Source organism: Balaenoptera acutorostrata, chromosome 6 (genome assembly GCF_949987535.1).
Source record: "Balaenoptera acutorostrata chromosome 6, mBalAcu1.1, whole genome shotgun sequence".
In the NCBI taxonomy this organism is placed as follows: domain Eukaryota; kingdom Metazoa; phylum Chordata; class Mammalia; order Artiodactyla; family Balaenopteridae; genus Balaenoptera; species Balaenoptera acutorostrata.
The window spans coordinates 43,470,282-43,489,936 of record NC_080069.1 but is presented as its reverse complement, the minus strand read 5'-3'; the positions used below and the strand labels follow the sequence as shown (position 1 = coordinate 43,489,936).

Here is a 19,655-nt window from a genome sequence, read left to right as displayed (position 1 = left end):
GCTTAACAAGTACTAGCTAATAGTAACATTCTATTCTAATGTTTGTTTCATTCAGTAGGTTATAAGAAAGGCTTCTACACTAGATGAAAAAGATTTCATACAAGGGAAATGCAAACAGCTGGCTCTGTAGAGGCCCGGGAAAACAAGAGTTTACCCCCAACCTCACCCTCATCCTTGCAGAGGAATGACTAAGCACCATGTGAAGGATACAGCCTTTTTGCTTTTTCAAAGGAAGGAACAGGGATGTGGATGGAGTGCCACAGACGATCTCCCCAAGCTGTCTGACAAAGGGTCAAGGCTTCATACAGCTCCTGTAACATTTCCCAGAATGAGGCTGCTCCACATTACCCTACTGGGATCCCTGCCAGAAACCAGCAGCACGGCAAGGTAAGCTTGAGGCTTAATGGCTCCCTGCACCTTACAAGTTAGGACAGAGGGAAAAAAGAAAGCAAAGGCCTTACAATCAGGAAGATTGTAAGATTAGTGAGTACACCTCTAAATGCATGTATTTGCATATAGACATATGCAATTGTGTGTATAGAAAGTCAAGGTGGCTGAATAAAATGGGGGGAGGGGAGATTCACAAAGTATCAAAGAGTGTTTTAGATGGAGGTTAATGGAGAAAGGAAAGCAAATCCACGTAGGTCGCACAGACAGGATGACTATACCAAGTCAGATGGTAAAAGGCAAGAGGGCAGCTTAAGTATGGGAAAGGGAGGATAATTGAAATCAAGCAGAGGAATACATTTTCTCTCCCAAACGGAGATGGGGAGGAGCAAAGGAGAGAGCCAAGATCCAGAAACACAACAGAAAATGGTTAGACAAAATGTATCAAAAATTAAAAATGTGTAAACTCTGCAATTTCAATTTTAGAAATTTATGATAAGGAAATAATGACAGGTGAACAATTTTAATTACAGTGAATTTTATTTATTTATTTATTTATTTATTTGGCCCCGCTGTGCAGCACACGGGATCTTAGTTCCCTGACCAGGGACTGAACCGGTGCCCCCTATAACAGAAGCACAGAGTCTTAACTACTGAACTGCCAGGGAAATCCCAAATTACAGTGAATTTTAAACTAGTGAAACACCACAGGGGATTGGAAATATCCACACAATGGATTATTATACAGCCTTTAAGAATGATGGAGTAGAGGATATTTATTAACATGGAAAGTTGGTCATGCTACGTTATTAAATGAATACCCTCCCTTTTAAAAACATGAGTCCAGGGACTTCCCTGGTGGCTCAGTGGTGAAGATTCCCAATGCAGGGGGCCTAGGTTCGATCCCTGGTCAGGGAACTAGATCCCACATGCATGCCTCAACTAAGAGTTCGCATGCCACGGAGCCGGCGAGCTGCAACAAGGAGCCCGTGAGCCACAACTAAGGAGCCTGCCTGCTGCAACTAAGGAGCCCATGTGCCGCAACTAAGGAGCCTGCCTGCCACAACTAAAACCCAGTGCAACCAAATAAATATTAAGAAATAATAATAAATAAAAGTAAAAATGCATCCAGGAATGTTGATTTTTTTTTTTTTCCTCAGGGAACACATATGATGTGCATAATTAAAAGATAAAAGAAAAGGGGCTTCCCTGGTGGCGCAGTGGTTGAGAATCTGCCTGCCAATGCAGGGGACACGGGTTCGAGCCCTGGTCTGGGAAGATCCCACATGCCACAGAGCAGCTGGGCCCGTGAGCCATAATTACTGAGCCTGCGCATCTGGAGCCTGTGCTCCGCAACAAGAGAGGCCGTGATAGTGAGAGGCCCGCGCACCGCGATGAAGAGTGGCCCCCGCTTGCCACAACTAGAGGAAGCCCTCGCACAGAAACGAAGACCCAACACAGCCATAAATAACTAAATAAAATTAATTAAAAAAAAAAAAAAAAAGATAAAAGAAAAGGACCACAGGCCCTGAAATGAGCTGCACTTACTCAGGACTCCAATGATGTCCAGGAGAATCAGGCATTCTGTCCAGCCCATCTCTAAAAGCTTGCTGCCTACTCACCTGCATCCTGCTGTGCAGGAGACAGGGGTATGGCCGAGATCAATAAGCTGCTTGAACAATATCAAGACTCTATAGCTGTAAATATTTTAGACTGTTCAGGAGCCAGAAGAGTTGTCATATCTAGAAAGTTGAGTCACTGTTTCTATTGCAAGTCTATTAAAGGAAAGACCCATGTGGTTGTTTAAAGTAAAATAACATTTTTGGGGTCCAAATTACAAAAGTAACACATCATAAACTTGTAAAACATAGAAAAGGGGAAATTAGAAAATGAACACCACCACTACCTACTACCACTTGGTGTATTTTTTTCAGGTCCTTCACTATATACCCAGTCACATGCATACATATTTTTCTCCATTTATAAAAATGTGACCTCATACATATTATTTTATATATTTTAATACCTTTTCAAATTAATCTATATACCTTTAAATAATTTTTAATGGCTTTAAGGTGATTCGCTGCATGGGTATGCTAGAATTTATCAAACACATTCCCTGTTATCGAACATTTATGCTGTATCCAAATTTTCAGTAATGCAAAACACACTGCAGTGAACATTCTTGTATCTAAATCCAGGTGCCTGTGCTATGCTAAGATCTCTTACTCTTTCAATTGTGAATCTAAGCTGCTCCTCCAAAAGATGGCTATAGGGCTGGCTTGCTGAAATCAGCAATGGTACTTCGTGTTAGGTCCTGAGTTCTGATATTTTCCCACTAGAATCATGATTTTGTGGGAGGAGGACCATATTAGGATTTACAATTATCCTGAATTTAAGTAACATAATAATTCTTTTTTTGGGGGGGGGCGCGCAGCTTGCAGGATCTTAGTTCCCCAACCAGCGACTGAGCCCAGGTCCTCGGCAATGAAAGCATAGAGTCCTAACCACTGGATCACCAGGGAATTCCCAGTAACATAATTCTTTACAAGTGTTATAGTTAACAATCCAGTAAACTGATTCTTAACCCGATTTTGGAGGGCTCTGTTGAAAATGGAATAAGTCCTGAGAGTCAGCTTTGGCAAGACACCTAAGATTTTGCCTGGTATCTGCCAAAGTCACCAAGTGAAGAGCCTCTGACAGTACACCACAGAGGTTTAACTACCTCAATCACCTCGACAAACATTTGGTAAAAAATTTCTCTTAGGTTGTAAAATCAGAACTCAACTGGGTGTTGCCTTTATCTAAGTACAAAGCCCATGTCCTACTTCCAAGTGATATACGATCCAATCAGAGAATAGAAGGATAAACAAAAGAATTGGTCAACTAGCCTGATTTTACACAGATCCTCATTTCTTCCTATGGAAGATGAAAATTAATTCCTATAGTACTGAAGGATACTAATAGTTAATGTATAGATTATTCAGAAGAAAAGATATTCTCAGCTTTTTGCTCCCCAGAGCATTTCAAGGCATAAGACCTCCTACTCAGAATTAACAGGAAGCCGTATCTCTAAACTGCAAACTACTGGAGAGCAGATTGTCATTACACACTAATTAATTATCTAGTATATTAAGAGATTATAAACTTTTAATAATAACAGTGTTAAAACAATAACATAATCCCTATTCTCTCATTCTTACTTCCTGAGCCTTACAGCACAAAGACTTAATGATAATATGATTATGTCTCTGCCCACTGAAAAGGAAGAACTCTCTCCAGGTGTTATCTGGAACTCCAAAAAACTTCTGTGACTTGAGAGGGGAAATTCCTTTTGCCGTATATCCTACCACTGTATTTCCAAGCTCTTTCTTTACACCCTTTCCCTAGAGAGGAGGTATACTACGTGACTGCTCAATCTTTGTCAGCAAACAAGACAAGCACTGAATGGCAACCTGGCAAGGCCACTTTCACCATTGCTTTAGGCTAAGAAAAAACATCTAGCTGAAGTAACATTTTTTTTTTAAATTATAGAGTTTATTGACAATACTTTATCTACAATACTGGAAATAAAAAATGCAAGAAAGATTGCTCAGAATCCTATCCCTCGGGACTTCCCTGGTGGTCCAGTGATTAAGAATCCACCTTCCAATGCAGGGGACTCTGGTTCCATCCCTGGTCAGGGTACTAAGATCCCACATGCCGCGGGGCAACTAAGCTCGCACGCTGTAACTACTGAGCCCGTGTGTCACAACTACAGAGCCCACGCGCCCTGGAGCCCCTGCACCACAACTAGGGAGAAGCCCACGTGCTGCAACAAAGAGCCCGCACACCACAATGAAAGATCTTGTGTGCCACAACTAAGACACGACACAGCCAAAAAAAAGAAAAAAATCCTATCCCTCTTTTCAAGTCTGTTTTTCATTTGTCAAGTTCCTGTTCAGTCCTTAATCACATGCATGTATAATGGTGCATAGCTATAATCAGCAAAGAGAGAATTCTGTATCTCATTACATTTAACATATCAAAAGCTCTGCATGTTATTACAGTCTTCACAATTATGTCAATACCTCCATATTATCATGCAGATTTGATTTACCATAAATTACTTAAGTATTCTATTGTTAACATTTTGATAAAATAGCTTCCAATAATTATTTTGTTAAAAAAGACTTCTCTCTTCCTTTGGATAATTTCCAAAGTATGAAAATATTAGGTCAAAGGGTATAATACTTATTAGGCTCTTCATTCAACAAACAATACACCCCAGGTCTTTGAAACATAATGCCAAATTACTTTCAAAAAAGGGTTTTAGTGGCAATAAATATATGACCTGTTCCACCACATCCTTATCAGAACTGGTTAACGCTTTAATTTGTATACAGAAAAATATTTTGCTTTTATCTATATCCCTTTTATGATGAAATTAACTATAATTTCCTAATTGTACTTTTTCTTATATAAATTACATCTAAATGAATTATTTTTAAATGTTTAAGCTCCTTGGGATGTGACTTACATACAGAAAATAACCAATTTACAGGGTAGAAAAATGGTCACTTATCTTATCTTATGTATCTGAATTTGGCCAGAAATACACCTAAAGGCTAGAACCATCAAACTACTGTTACCACTTCCTCCTCCACCGCCATTAATTACATCAACAATTTACTAAGTACATGTTCTAGGCACCGAGCTAACCAACATCTTATTTAATCTTCTTCATGACTGAGCTAGGCAGATACTACTCACTCCATTATTATTATTATTTTTTTAATATGTATTTATTTACTTATTTGGCTGCACTGGGTCTTAGTTGAGGCACGTGGGATCTTCGGTGCCACATGCAGGATCTTCGTTGTGGCATGTGGACTCTTAGTTGCGGCATGCATGTGGGATCTAGCTCCCTGACGAGGGATCAAACCCGGGCCCCCTGCATTGGGAGTGTGGAGTCTTAACCACTGGACCACCAGGGAAGTCCCCACTCCATTTATTTTAAAGGTGAAAGAAAGGCTAAGGAGAAATTACTTGGCTTGTCCAAGGGTACAAAGCTAGTTAAGAAATGGAGCCCAGATTCAACCCATGAATCTCTGAATCCAAATACACAATACAAAATGACTTAAACTTGTTGATATTTCTGACTTAAGTTTACTATAACTGTTCTAGTAAAGAGACCAAAAAATTGGAAAGTAATGACTTAAGCTAAGATCTGACCTAAAAAAAGAATGGGCAGGGGCTTCCCTGGTGGCGCAGTGGTTAAGAATCTGCCTGCCAATGCAGGGGACAGGGGTTCGAGCCCTGGGCCGGGAAGATCCCACATGCTGTGGAGCAACTAAGCCCGTGCGCCACAACTACTGAGTCTGCGTTCTAGAGCCCACAAGCCACACTACTGAAGCCCGCATGCCACAACTACTGAAACCCGTGTGCCACAACTACTGAAGCCTGCGCGCCTAGAGCCCGTGCTCCACAACAACGGAAGCCACCACAATGAGAAGCCCGCGCACCGCAATGAAGAGTAGCCCCCGCTCGCTGCTACTTGAGAAAGCCCACGCGCAGCAATGAAAACCCAACGCAGCCACAAAAAAAAAAAAAGAATGGGCAAATTTCTTGCTTTGTTGAGACCAGAACTGGCATATAAGGAAAATAATTATTTGTCAAGGGCTTCCTCAAAGTGCAGAAATAAGATTTGATTACATACTACTGGTTGCTGAACAGATATTAACCAAGATGCCTACAAGGAAATTCTTCCAGATCCATTAAAAATGATGTCCCACCTATGCCCTGAGTGTGGTTTAGAAAATACAAGGAGGATTCAAAGGAATGGTCTAGATTTAATAAGGTGACAAAAAAATTATTGCTATACAGCATAAAGTCTAAGCCAGTGGTTCATCTAAAAATTGCCTGAGAGCTTGTTTAAAATTCCAATTCCTAGGTTTCACGGAAGGAAAAATCCTAAACCAGTACTGGAGTGGGGACCAGGAAACTTGCATTTTAAACACATACCTCAAGTGATTGTGATGCAGACAGTTCCTGAGTCATGCTTAGGAAACAAAGGCCTAAGCAATCAGAAATCAAATATACATCAATTTAGAAGAAGGTGGACTGGCAAAAGAAGACTAAAGGAAGAGCCCAAGGAAAACAGGAACCAAATCAAGTAACCAGACTAACTCATTACTAACTTTCAGCAGGTAGTTAGCCTGCCAGGCACCTCCCAGCAAACCTCTGCTCTCAGCTACCCAGGTTTCCCCATCCTCCAAGTCGACAGGGCTGCAGGAACAGGCCATAAATTCACCAGGGGCCATGCTGCGAAGCATGTGACTCAATTCTCCAGATGAGAAAGGTGATCAACAGGATTATTCATTATTAAAGGCTAGACATGAGTCAGAAGGAAAAGAAAAAAAAAGTTATCCAAGTTATCCACAGGAGATTCAGTTAGTCTTGTCAACCAAATCCCCAGCGACTTGAGTCACTCTCCCTTGTTTCTGCCCAGCATCAGCCAAATGGGTCTATCCAGAGTCGCTCAACATTCCTTGTATATTCCTGACTCTGCTATGGAATGGACATCCTTGCTTCCTTCCCATCGTTGAAGCCTCTTCCTCCTCTAGGAAATCCTCTCTGAATACCCTAGCTAGGAATGACTTCCTCCCGGGAGCACTCCTGGTTGGCGCTTCTAATGAGGCATCTATGTTGTTATTAACTTTGCACGCAGCTATGTATTGTATCCCAGCCAAGCTAAGCAGAGGTCAGGCAGTCCTCTGCCATTAGGGTTATTGCAGTGAAAGTTTGAGGAGTACTTGTCATAACATAAAGAATTCTGACAAGGAATAAGGAAAATTAGGACCCAAACTTAACTCATTATAGAATATCAGGCAAATAACTTTTCTCCCTTTGGGTCTGTTTCTTCAACTCTAAAAGAAAAAGTGGAGGCCAGCGGTCACAGTCCCTTCCAGCTCTGTCTGAGATTTGCTTCTATATCACTGCAACCCCACATGAAGCAGTGTCTTGCCATACATGGGAGAAACTCAATAAATGGTTATAAATTTAGTAAAAGCAGACACAAACCACAAAGTTGTCCCACTACATTCTAGCCAATGAAATGCAGAAATATTACTCCATTTCTTCTCACATTCGAAAACTGTCCTGATGAAAACATCCCCACCTAACATGTGAGAGGGACTGATGGCCTCCAAGGATCCAAAGGCATATAAGGGCATTCAAGTGGAATCAGCAGTTTAAGAAGCTGAATGTTGGGACTTCCCTGGTGGCGCAGTGGTTAAGAATCCACCTGCCAATGCAGGGGACATGGATTCGAGCCCTGGTCTGGGAAGATCCCACATGCTGTGGACCAACTAAGCCCGTGCGCCACAACTACTGAGCCTGCACTCTAGAGCCCGCGAGCCACAGCTACTGAGCCCATGTGCCTAGAGCCCGTGCTCTGCAACAAGAGAAGCCACTGCAATGAGAAGCCCATGCACCGCAATGAAGAGTAGCCCCCACTTGCCACAACTAGAGAAAGCCCGCGCGCAGCAATGAAGACCCAACGCAGCCAGAAATAAATTAATTAATTAAAAAAAAAAAAAAAGAAGCCGAATGTTGCAGTCCAACCATAATCCTGGATTGAACCCAGTTGCCAATTTTGGGTCAGTTTCTTCCTTTTATCTCCTAGACCAGGAAATATACGAAGAATCCTGCTTAAGGTCAAGCTAAAAAGCAATACTCCTAGATATCACCAGGAAAAACTCTCATTCATCTTGAACCAGAACCGGGCACTGCTCCCATTCCAAAAGAAAAAACGTCCATGTGTCAGCTTGAGAAGACCTTTTTCTCTGACTGTAATGTCTATCAAGGATCCTGCTAGAAAAAAAAGCCTGGAGCGCAAGAGTCACTATGTTACTCCTATGCTCATTCTCCAACGTCCCAAGCTTCCAACAGACTATACCTGAAATAAAGGGCTCAGATCACTTAAGAGAAAAACTGCCCGCCTCAAGCTCTGAGGTGGTTGTCAACTGAGGGCACAATGTTTGAAAACGCATGCATGTGTGCCTGCGTGTACACGTGCGTGTGCCTGCGTGTACACGTGCATGTGCCTGATTGTCACAATAACTGAGGGTGCAGGGTAGAGGGGGACTGCTGGCATCTATGGAGCAGAAGCCAAGAATGTGATATCTCCAGCAATATGAGGTAAAGTCCCAGAGAAGGAAGAAACCACCAAAACACCATCAACATTCTTGTTGAGAAAAGCTGCCCTAAAATTCTTGAATCCTTCCACAGGACTGCTGTTCAGGCCCTAACCTTTTTTTTTAATTTTTAAATTTTTATCGAAGTATATAGCTAATTTACAATATTATATTCATTTCAGGTGTACAACATAATGATTCAAAATTTTTATGGCTTATACTCCATTTAAAGTTGTTATAAAATATTGGCTATATTCCCTGTGTTGTACAATATATCCTTGTAGCTTATTTATTTTATACATAGTAGTTGGTATCTCTTAATCCCCTACCTCTATCTTGCCCCTCCCCCCTTCCCTCTCCCCACTGGAAACCACTAGTTTATTCTTTGTATCTGTGAGTCAGTTTCCGTTTTGTATATACATTCGTTTTATTTTTTAAATTCCACATATAAGTGATAACATACAGTATTTATCTTTCTCTAACTTATTACACTAAGCATAATACCCTCCAGGTCCACCCATGTTGTCACAAATGGCAAAATTTCATTTCTTACGGTTGAGGAGTATTCCACTGTTGTCTGCAAGTGTATGTATATATATGTAAGTATATCTTGGCAATTGTAAATAATGCTGCTATGAACATTAGGGTGCACGTTATCTTTTTGAATTAGAGTTTTTGCTTTCTTTTTCTTTGGCTATATACCCAGGAGTGGAATTGCTGGATTATATAGTAGTTCTATTTTTAGTTTTTTGAGGAACCTCCATGCTGTTTTCCATAGTGGCTGCACCAATTTACATTCCCACCAACAGCATACAAGGGGTCTCTTTTCTCCACATCCTCACCAACATTTGTTGTTTGTGGTCTTTTTGATAATAGCCATTCTAAGAGGTGTGAAGTGATACCTCACTGTGGTTTTGATTTGCATTTCTCTGATGACTAGGGATACTGAGCATTTTTTCATGTGCCTGTTGGTCATGTATATGTCTTCTTTGAAAAAGTGTCTATTCAGGCCGTCTGCCCAATTTTTTTTTTAATAAATTTATTTATTTATTTTATTTATTTTGTTTTTGGCTGCGTTGGATCTTTGTTGCTGTGCCCGGGCTTTCTCTAGTTGCGGTGAGTGGGGGCTACTCTTTCATTGTGGTGCACAGGCTTCTCATTGTGGTGGCTTCTCTTGTTGCGGAGCACAGGCTCTAGGCACTCGGGCTTCAGTAGTTGTGGCTCGAGGGCTCTAGAGTGCAGGCTCAGTAGCTGTGGTGCATGGGCTTAGCTGCTCTGCTGCATGTGGGATCTTCCCGGACCAGGGCTCGAACCCGTGTCCCCTGCATTGGCAGGCGGATTCTTAACCACTGCGCCACCAGAGAAGCCCCCTGCCCAATTTTTAATCAGGTTGTTTGTTCTTCTGATATTGAGTTGTATAAACTGTTTATATATTTGGGGTATTAACCCCTTATTGTTTATATCACTTGCGAATATTTTCTCTCATTCAGTATGTTGTCTTCTCATTTTGTGGATGCTTTCCTTTGCTGTGCAAAAGCTTTTAATTGGGTCCCATTTGCTTATTATGCTTTTTTTCTTTTCTCTTAGGAGATATACCAAAAAAATACTGCTATGATTTATGTCAGAGTTTTCTGCCTATATTTTCTTCTAGGTGTTTGATGGTTTCCAATCTCAAACTTAGGACTTTAATCCATTTTGAGTTTATTTTTGTACATGGTATGAGAAAATGTTCTAATGTCATTCTTTTACAAGTAGCTGTCCAGTTTTCCCAGCACCAATTTTCATTGAAGAGACTGTCCTCTGTCCATTGTATATTCCTGTCTCTCTTGCTATAGATTAACTGATCATAAGTACATGGGTCACGCCCTAACATTCTTGACCATTAATTCCCTCACATACAGAGGGTGACTAAAGTCTGCAACACACTACATGAAATAGGACTCCTGGAGCCCATACCTGCGTTAATCCAAGCAAGGCCTTCTCAAGATGAAGACAAGTCAGAAAAGGGCAGCCAACTCTAGCACCATCACATATAAGAGGCATAAACTTATTCCTACTGCTCCTCTTCCTAAAGCCTTATAACATCAATTAACTTGACATAGTACTTTAGACTTTTTGAAGCATTTACACAATGATTTTCAAGCTACAAACACTTCTGCACATGTGCCCAGCAGAATGAACTTGCCAAGATAGCAATTCTATCACTTCCACATCTAAAATCTTCCTCTCAAAAGAGTCAAATATTCTCAAAATAAGATAAAGACTAATTCTGGGATAACTGTGAACATGTCTTACTAGACAAAGAATAACCATATGCCATTTAAAAAACTAAAACCTAACTAGCAGGCTAATATCCTAACTACAAAATATAGAAGGATCATACAGATAAGAATGCTGTTGACAAAGGATTAATCTCTAAAATATATAAACAGCTTATGCAGCTCAATATTAAAAAAACAAACAACCCTGTCAAAAAATGGGCAGAGGGCTTCCCTGGTGGCACAGTGGTTAAGAACCTGCCTGCCAATACAGGGGACATGGGTTTCAGACCTGGTCCAGGAAGATCCCACATGCCGTGGAGCAACTAAGCCAATGCACCGCAACTACTGAGCCTGCACTCTAGAGCCCTCGAGCCACAACTACTGAAGCCCGAGTGCCTAGAGCCTGTGCTCCACAACAAGAGAAGCCACCACAATGAGAAGCCCCCACACCACAATGAAGAGTAGCCCCTGCTCGCCGCAACTAGAGAAAGCCGGAGCACAGCAACGAAGACCCAACGCAGCCAAAAATAAAAATAAATAAATAAAATAAATTTATATTAAAAAAAAGGGCAGAAGACCTAAATAGCCATTTCTCCAAAGAAGACATACAGATGGCCAACAAATACATGAAAAGCTGCTCAACATCACTAATTATTAGAGAAATGCAAATCAAAACTACAATGAGGTATCACCTCACACCAGTCAGAATGGGCATCATCAGAAAATCTACAAACAACAAAAGCTGGAGAGGGTGTGGAGAAAAGGGAACCCTCTTGTACTGTTGGTGGGAATGTAAATTGATACAGCCACTATGGAGAACAGTATGGAGGTTCCTTAAAAAACTAAAAATAGAATTACCATATGACCCAGCAATCCCAATACTGGCCATATACCCAGAGAAAACCATAATAATTCAAAAAGACACATGCACCCCAATGTTCACTGCAGCACTATTTACAAGAGCCAGCTCATGGAAGCAACCTAAATCCCCATCGAAGGACGAATGAATAAAGAAGATGTGGTACATATATACAATGGAATATTACTCAGCCATAAAAAGGAACGAAATTGGGTCATTTGTAGAGACGTGGATGGATCTAGAGACTGTCATAGAGAGTGAAGTAAGTCAGAAAGAGAAAAACAAATATGGTATATTAACGTATATACGTGGAACCTAGAAAAATGGTACAGGTGAACCGGTTTGCAAGGCAGAAATAGAGACACAGATGTAGAGAACAATCGTATGGACACCAAGGGGGGAAAGCGGGGTGGGGTCGGGTGGGGGGGATGTGCTGAGATGAGTTGGGAGATTGGGGCTGACATGTATACACCAATATGTATAAAGTAGAGAACTAATAAGAACCTGCTGTATAAAAAATAAAATTAAATTAAAAAAAAAAAAAGAATGCTGTTAACCTGAGATGTACACTTGGCGAAACCCAAGGAATTCTGCAAGCATTTTAAAGCATTTTCTAAAGGGCTGTAACCCCACTGGGAAAATAAAATAGTAATACAAGGAGGAATGAATAAAAAATCCAGTCAGGGGCTTCCCTGGTGGCGCAGTGGTTAAGAATTTCAGGAATTTGAATATGTAAACTCAAGTTTATAATATTATAGCTATTTTCTCAACCCTGGTAACTACTATTCCACCCCACCCCCAAAACTAGGCTTCTCCAAGTGCTTCTTCCTCTCATCTGGCAGCAAATTGCAGCCCAAGCCTCATCTTGTCTGCTTCATTGTGATCTACCAAGCCTACCTGTGAAGTCAGCAGTATACCTCTGATCATTACTTTGGGAGTTGGTGAGAAAGATAAAAGCAGCTCTGGCAACAGGAGTTAGCCTGGTACTATCACTTAGGCTTTGGGGTCTTGCTGAAAATAATTCCATAGGAGATTTTCCTGTGAAAATCCTATTTACTTAAGCCTTTCCCCAAATCACCCTTGTAAATCCTTTCTAACACCCTCTTACTGAGAGGCTTCATGGTTCCCTGTGGTGGAGGTTCACCCTAGCTGCAAGGAGCAATTTTATCTATTATAGGTGAGTGAGTCCCTGAAAGTCAAAAAATGGGAAATAAGAGTTCATGTCTAAAATTAAAAACCTCGACTCTGCACACATTATCACTCTGCCTATCACCATCCTTCCCAAACCAACCCCTCTCAAAATATCCACTTTCTTGAATTGTTTTTGGTACTCTCCTGGTTTTCCTCTGACCTCCCTGCTCCCCCTGTAGCAGATCTTCCTGCACCATAAATGTAGGTGTTCTCCAAGGTTCTGTTCTTAACCTCTCTGTCAATATCAATGGTTCTTACCCATTTTTGGCTCACAATACTCCCTCCGAAAATGTAATGAAATCTATGGACTGCTCCCCTACACCACCCTCCCACATCATGCTCAGAAAATATACATCTAATGATATTTTTGCAATTTTAGGGAAGGTTTATGGAACCCGAGAACTTCTCTACCCTCTCTCCATGGTAATAGAACAATTTTAATAATCCCTTATACATATGTGAATCCTAAACCACTAACTTCTATCTTTACCCCCTCTCAAACTTCAACTGATTGAAAGCATAAACTAAACATTTTCTCTTCAAATGTTCTTTTGTTTCAAACGTTCTTCTGGCAAGCTTCTCTTATTTAGCTTTTCTGTATGGCTCTGTACATAACCTGAGTTTGTAACACTAAACCGGGAAAATATACCTACCCATCCTGGTTCCCAAACCCATACTTCAATTAAGGTTATACTACCTCTCCTTCTTTAAATAATTTAGTAAAAATATGAGTGTTGTAATGTTGTTAATAATTAAAACATAGGCTGGGGAATTCCCTGGCAGTTCAGTGGTTAGGACTCCGAGCTTCCAATGCAGGGGGCATGGGTTCGATCCCTGGTCGGGGAACTAAGATCCTGCAAGCTGTGTGGTGTGGCAAAAAAAAAAAGCAAAAAAAATAGGCTAGCAATCTTATTCCTGTGCTTATTAGGCCCAGGGAATTCAGAGAGGTTGAATGGACTGCCCCTAGTTTGAGTGTTAGCCCATAGCACAGGGAAATTCCCACCCCACCAATCAAGCTACAGAATAATTTACAAAACCTCTACTGCTTTTTTCACAGAGGATGACCCACTGCCTCAGCAAATGTTTCTATACTATAGTCCCAAGTCAGTTAACTTGGAAATGGCCTAACTTTTCAGCATCTGTGTACACTTAGTTAAACGCTCATGAATACCAACAGCAGCCAAGACAAAAAGCGCTTCTAACCTGCAGATACATATTAAAAGATTATTTTAGAATATAAATAGTTGTGGTATACCTTTCCAACTGAATACACTTAAATCATTTCACTGATGGTAAAATTTCAATACATCAAAACTTAATTTACTATTGAGAATCCAACATGAACTCCTCCCTCCCCAAACTCTTCAGATATTATCCAAAGATAGTGCTAACTATTTAAGTAATTTTCCTTTTAAACTGAGGGAAGTCCCAGGGAGTGCCAAGAGCATTGGAAAAGGCTTTGGATTCATTATCACCACTACTATTTCTGAACAAGTAAGATATTGCTAACTTGAAATATTTCCCAAGATGTATACAGCTACCTTCTCAGCACTCGCATTTTACAGATGGGAAAACAAAGGCACAGATAAGAGAATCATTTGCCAAATATCACAAAGTTCAGAGAAGAACACTGTTCTTGGTTCCCAATTTTGGTTCTGAAAGCTAAGCAAAGAAAAACACTAATTATAAAAAGAAAAGAAAGCAAGACTCCACTTAAACACTTTAAGTCATGAGGAAACGAAGACAGAAAGAGGCACGTATCAAGAGTAGGTTATTACTCAACATTATTCTCACCTTCAAAAGAGGGTCAATAGGGGCTTCCCTGGTGGCGCAGTGGTTGAGAATCCGCCTGCCAATGCAGGGGACACGGGTTCGAGCCCTGGTCTGGGAAGATCCCACATGCCACGGAGCAACTAGGCCCGTGAGCCACAACTACTGAGCCTGCGCGTCTGGAGCCCGTGCTCCGCAACAAGAGAGGCCGCGATAGTGACAGGCCCGCGCACCGCGATGAAGAGTGGACCCCGCTTGCCGCAACTGGAGAAAGCCCTCGCGCAGAAGCGAAGACCCAACACAGCCATAAATAAATAAATAAATTAATTAATTAATAAAAAAAAAAAAAAAAAAGAGGGTCAATAAATTCAAGAAGCAGGAGACTACGATGATTAATTCAGTTCAAAATTCAGCAACATTTGCTGGGCAAAACACTATGATGGTTTGTATGGGTATGGGGTGTTAAATGAATTCCTCTAAATGGAAGACTCTTTCTGCTCCAAGTGACAACGATGACAGTTCTCTTAAACCAAGAGTAGTGACCTGAGAGACTAGGAAAAGGAAGTTTTGTAGGAGCTTGCCACCACTATTTAGTTTTGAAAGGCCACCCGCGGTGCCCGGTTGTTATAAAGGTTGCTTTATAACAAGCAACCGTCAACAAAAGAGGAAATGAAAGCTTGGCCTCAACCACCATGGTATTATATCGTTCCTTAAAACTCATGTTTAAATCTTTGCCTATGTCCTTTATAAACAAATACTTCTCCTAGTACTTAAGACTTTCTTGATCTAGAGCCATCTTCTCTTTCAATTAATCCAAGATGTGTTTCTGTCCAGGGTAAATTCACCCAGCCATTATGACATTTCTTGTCTATTCACCCAGGGTGAGGTGAAAACAGAGAGCAGCTGGACCTACATTTGATCTTTTCTCACATGTTAATCAGAATCACTTCCCAGGGCTTCCCTCGTGGTGCAGTGGTTAAGAATCCACCTGCCAAAAAATAAAAAAAAAAAAAAAAAAAAAGAATCCACCTGCCAATGCAGGGGACACGGGTTCAAGCCCTGGCCCGGGAAGATCCCACATGCCGCAGAGCAACTAATCCCATGAGCCACAACTACTGAGCCCGTGTGCCACAACTACTGAAGCCCGTGTGCCTACAGCCCGTGCTCCGCAACAAGAGAAGCCACCGCAATGAGAAGCCTGTGCACCACAATGAAAGAGTAGCCCCCACTCACCGCAACTAGAGAAAGCCCGCGCACAGCAACAAAGACCCAAAGCAGCCAAAAATAAATAAACAAATTTATTAAAAAAAAAAAAAAAGATCACTTTCCACCTGCAGGCCCTGTCTTTTCTCACTTGCCATTCCTCTGACATCATGCTATTTGTGCTCTTCTGTTCCAATCATATCCACAATATCCAATCATGGATTGACATTTTATCCATGCCTTTAATTGTTCTGGTTAAATTTACTGATAAAATTTCCCCTTCATTCACTTATAACTATCTTCTAAGTCATTCTACGTAAAAATACTCTCTTACTCATGTCATATTCAATTTTTCTTGCTACTGAATCCTTTTCAGAAGGCTACTTTGCAAAGACCAAACATTTATTGGGTTGGCCAAAATGTTTGTTTGGGTCTTTCATAAAATCTTATGGAAAAACCCGAATGAACGTTTTGGCCAACCCAATACATCCTGAAATATACCACCGAACATACGTCCCTGCCCTTTCTTATAGGAAATACATCTTTAGATTCTATCCTCTGAAAAGAGAGTGTTTGTCTTATTCCTATCTTTAGCCAAGTACGAGTTTTTTTGTTTTTGTTTTTTTTTTTTTTGTTAAGCCTTTTTTTTTATTTATTTATTTATTTATTTATTTATGACTGTGTTGGGTCTCTTAGTTTTCGTGTGAGGGCTTTCTCTAGTTGCGGCAAGTGGGGGCCACTCTTCATCGCGGTGCGGGGGCCGCTCTTCATCGCGGTGCGCGGGCCTTTTCACTATCGCGGCCCCTCCCGTTGCGGGGCACAGGCTCCAGACGCGCAGGCTCAGTAGTTGTGGCTCACGGGCCCAGTTGCTCCGTGGCATGTGGGATCTTCCCGGACCAGGGCTCGAACCCGTGTCCCCTGCATTGGCAGGCAGATTCTCAGCCACTGCGCCACCAGGGAAGCCCCCAAGTACGAGTTTAAATACTTCTACATATGCCCTTAGCCTAGCAGACAACACCTAGGTTTTCACTATCCTGTATCCTGAATGATGCCCAGACCATCATTCTTTCCTCTGAGCCCTCTGACTTAAAAGACAACATAAAAACGGGGGGCGGGGGGAGGAAATCAAGAAGCAGTGGCATATCCATATGGCAAGAGGCCTAAAGAAATAGACTCCTCTGAAGATTTACCAGAAAAGAAATGTGGAAGTGGGAAAAGGAATAGAAAAGAGAAGAAGTCATGAACAGATAGGAGGGAATGGAAAGGAGAATAAGGCAATCTCCTCCCCCAAAGAACTGATGGGGAAGACCAGCAGTGAGAGATTCTAGGGCACGTGGAGCCATATATCCAGAACTAGGAGAAAGTTCACATCCACCCAGAAACTTACCGTGTTGCATTTTGTGCCACACACCACTTGCCTATGATTCAGCCACTGAGATGCAAACACTTTATTAAGGGTCCCCAGGTGAAACTCTCTCTCCTTCAGGAGGCTGGGAAGTTGCTGTGCTGCATAACCATGCAACACTCGAGAGTAGTTGGTTTCATTCTGTAGCCTGACTTCTCGGTTCTTCAGGTAGTGCACTAAGGATCTCTTCACTGGGGGGAGTCTTTTCCTTTTGTGAAGTGAGTGATCCCAGCCAAACTGTGGAAAGCAAAATTAGAAATCACTGCTTTGGCTACCTTTGTCAGAATAAGGGATCCTACTGTATTAGAGAAATCACTAAGAACTCATCCTGCAGGATTTACATACAACAGAAACACAAATACAATGGAACAGGAAAGTCAATCTAGAAGTCCAGTTTAACTCTTCAAACATTGAAAAGATGCTGCTCCTAGTGATACCTATGGAAAACAAGGGCTGAAAGAGAAAGGAATGAAAGCAGAAAAGAGTATGAAAGGTTTACTAAGGCCTTTTATAAGTGAAGGATTCAGGTACCTTAAAGCTATCCTTGATAGAGAAGGGAGTGAAGGGCAGAGAGATTAACATACAGACCTGGGCTGCATCTTTAATGGGCCCCCTTCTCCCTCTCAGCCTGTACTCCCCGTGGAGCATGGACGGTGCAACCCAAGGAGCCCAACTGGGGTCCCAGGTCTTTCAGGGATGCCCTATCAGTGGCCGCCTTCCTGTGACCAGGTCCACGCTCCAAGCAGTTACAGAATTCCAAAAATCAAACACCAACGGGGTGGGAGGCACAGGAAATCTGAGTCTGAAGAGACCCAGAGAGCAGGACAGGAGTGATACCTGGAAACTGCTGTTTCATCTAGGGGTCCAAGTGCCAAAAGACCCAGCTCAGAGCTTGGCTATCCAAAGGGAGGCTCATTCCCATGTGAGAGACACAATCATTTCCCCTTCCCCGGGCCACAGGAAGGCGGACTTCACTGTCTCTCCCGGTATCTTACGGGAGGTTTTGTTCCCGATTCTCCTCGACTTCGGTTTCCCTTCCTCAGAAACCCAGTTTGTTTTCTCCTCAAGCCCCGTTCCCGGCTGCAGGCCTCCCCGGAATATGTCTCGTTTTCACGTGCCCCTTTAGCTCCTCACCCCTGCGCCCTATCTGCTTTCCAGTGAACTCCTGCGGACCCAGCCCGGATCCTATTGACCAGGGCTCCGCTCTTCACCCGTCCCCCGTCCCCCCAAGACCTTGGACCTCGTTCCGGTTCCCTGATTTGCTAACCCTATCCTCTGGGTGCCTCGGCCTTATCACCCGGGGCCCGGCCTCTCAGCCCTCACCTGTGGGCCCTGAGCGTCGCTCCCAGCTCCCGGCGAGGCGGGTGCTTTCCGCTTCCTGCTAACTGCTTTCCGGGCCATAGTGGGCAGCGCCGCCGCGGCCCCGCAGCCACATGGGGCGGGGGAAGCGAGCGGGAGCAAGACGGCAGGTCATATACTGGGCCCCGGAGCCGCGCACCGTAGTGCGCCCGGTCCGGAAAATGGCCCGGACCCCGGGAGGCAGTAGAAAAAAAGGGAGGCAAGCAGAAGGGAAGGAGGGAGGGAGGGAGGACCGGGGCGGGAAAGGGAAGGGGAAGGGGAAGGGGAGACAAGAACCCGAAGCTTTCCGACGACCAAGTCTGGTAAGGACGGCGAGCGGCTGGAACCAAAACACCCTCTCCCTCTAGCCCGCGCTCCGTCATCCTCGCGCAGTCGCACTTCGTAGCGCGTCGCCACGGAGATGCAGTGCGGAGAGAAGGGCAGGGTTTAGGGCTCGCTGTAGAGTTCGCGGCAGTTGCTCAGCGGCCGCCAGCCCTTTTTCAACGGCCGTTTGACTGCCGCTAGAGGTGGGCGACCTGGGGGCAAAGGAATCTGGGTTCTGGCCCCCGACCTCGGAGCCCCACCCGCCCATCCGCAGGCACCCGGAAGTGAGGGCGATTACCCTCGCTCGGGGAAGGAATCCCTCCCAACACGCCTTTACCCCGCAGTCACCGCTGGTTATCTCCCTTTGATCACTGCACGTTTCCCCAAACCTATGAAACCGAGCCCAGGCGCCAAGGGCTGGACACTGTGAGAGGAGGCATTAACTTCCTTTTCCCAACCCGCAAGGTGGTGTCCGACTCGAAATCCACGCCAGCATGTCCAGACTTTCACACTTTAGAGAACCTGCCCTGCCCGGCACAGTCAGCCCAGGTTCCCCCAACACCAGCCCCAGGGCCTCAGGCCACCCTCTCCCCACTCCTGGGGAGCTCTCAGGCTTCATTTTCCACCCAGTCTTCTCCCTCCGCTGGCCTCCTCCCCCCACCTGACCCTCTGTGCTGCCCTAATCGCAGCAGCCCCTCAGTCACCTCTTCCTTAGCTGCTGTGTGGGACCTCGCCTCCCT

The 19,655-nt window shown here is 43.3% G+C and overlaps 1 protein-coding gene across 1 annotated transcript in view; it reads right to left on the bottom strand.

Moving 5' to 3' along the window:
* Positions 1-18,971, bottom strand: part of DCAF12 (DDB1 and CUL4 associated factor 12) — a 42,171-nt gene extending 23,200 nt beyond the window's left edge. Inside the window, exons 1-2 of the mRNA XM_007176878.2 lie at positions 18,577-18,971; positions 17,236-17,490 (exon numbers count right to left, since the gene is read on the bottom strand). Of these exons, the coding sequence (XP_007176940.2) occupies positions 17,236-17,490; positions 18,577-18,654 (333 nt within the window). The 5' untranslated portion in view covers positions 18,655-18,971. The remainder of the gene's footprint in view (positions 1-17,235; positions 17,491-18,576) is intronic.
* Positions 18,972-19,655: the final 684 nt, after the last annotated feature.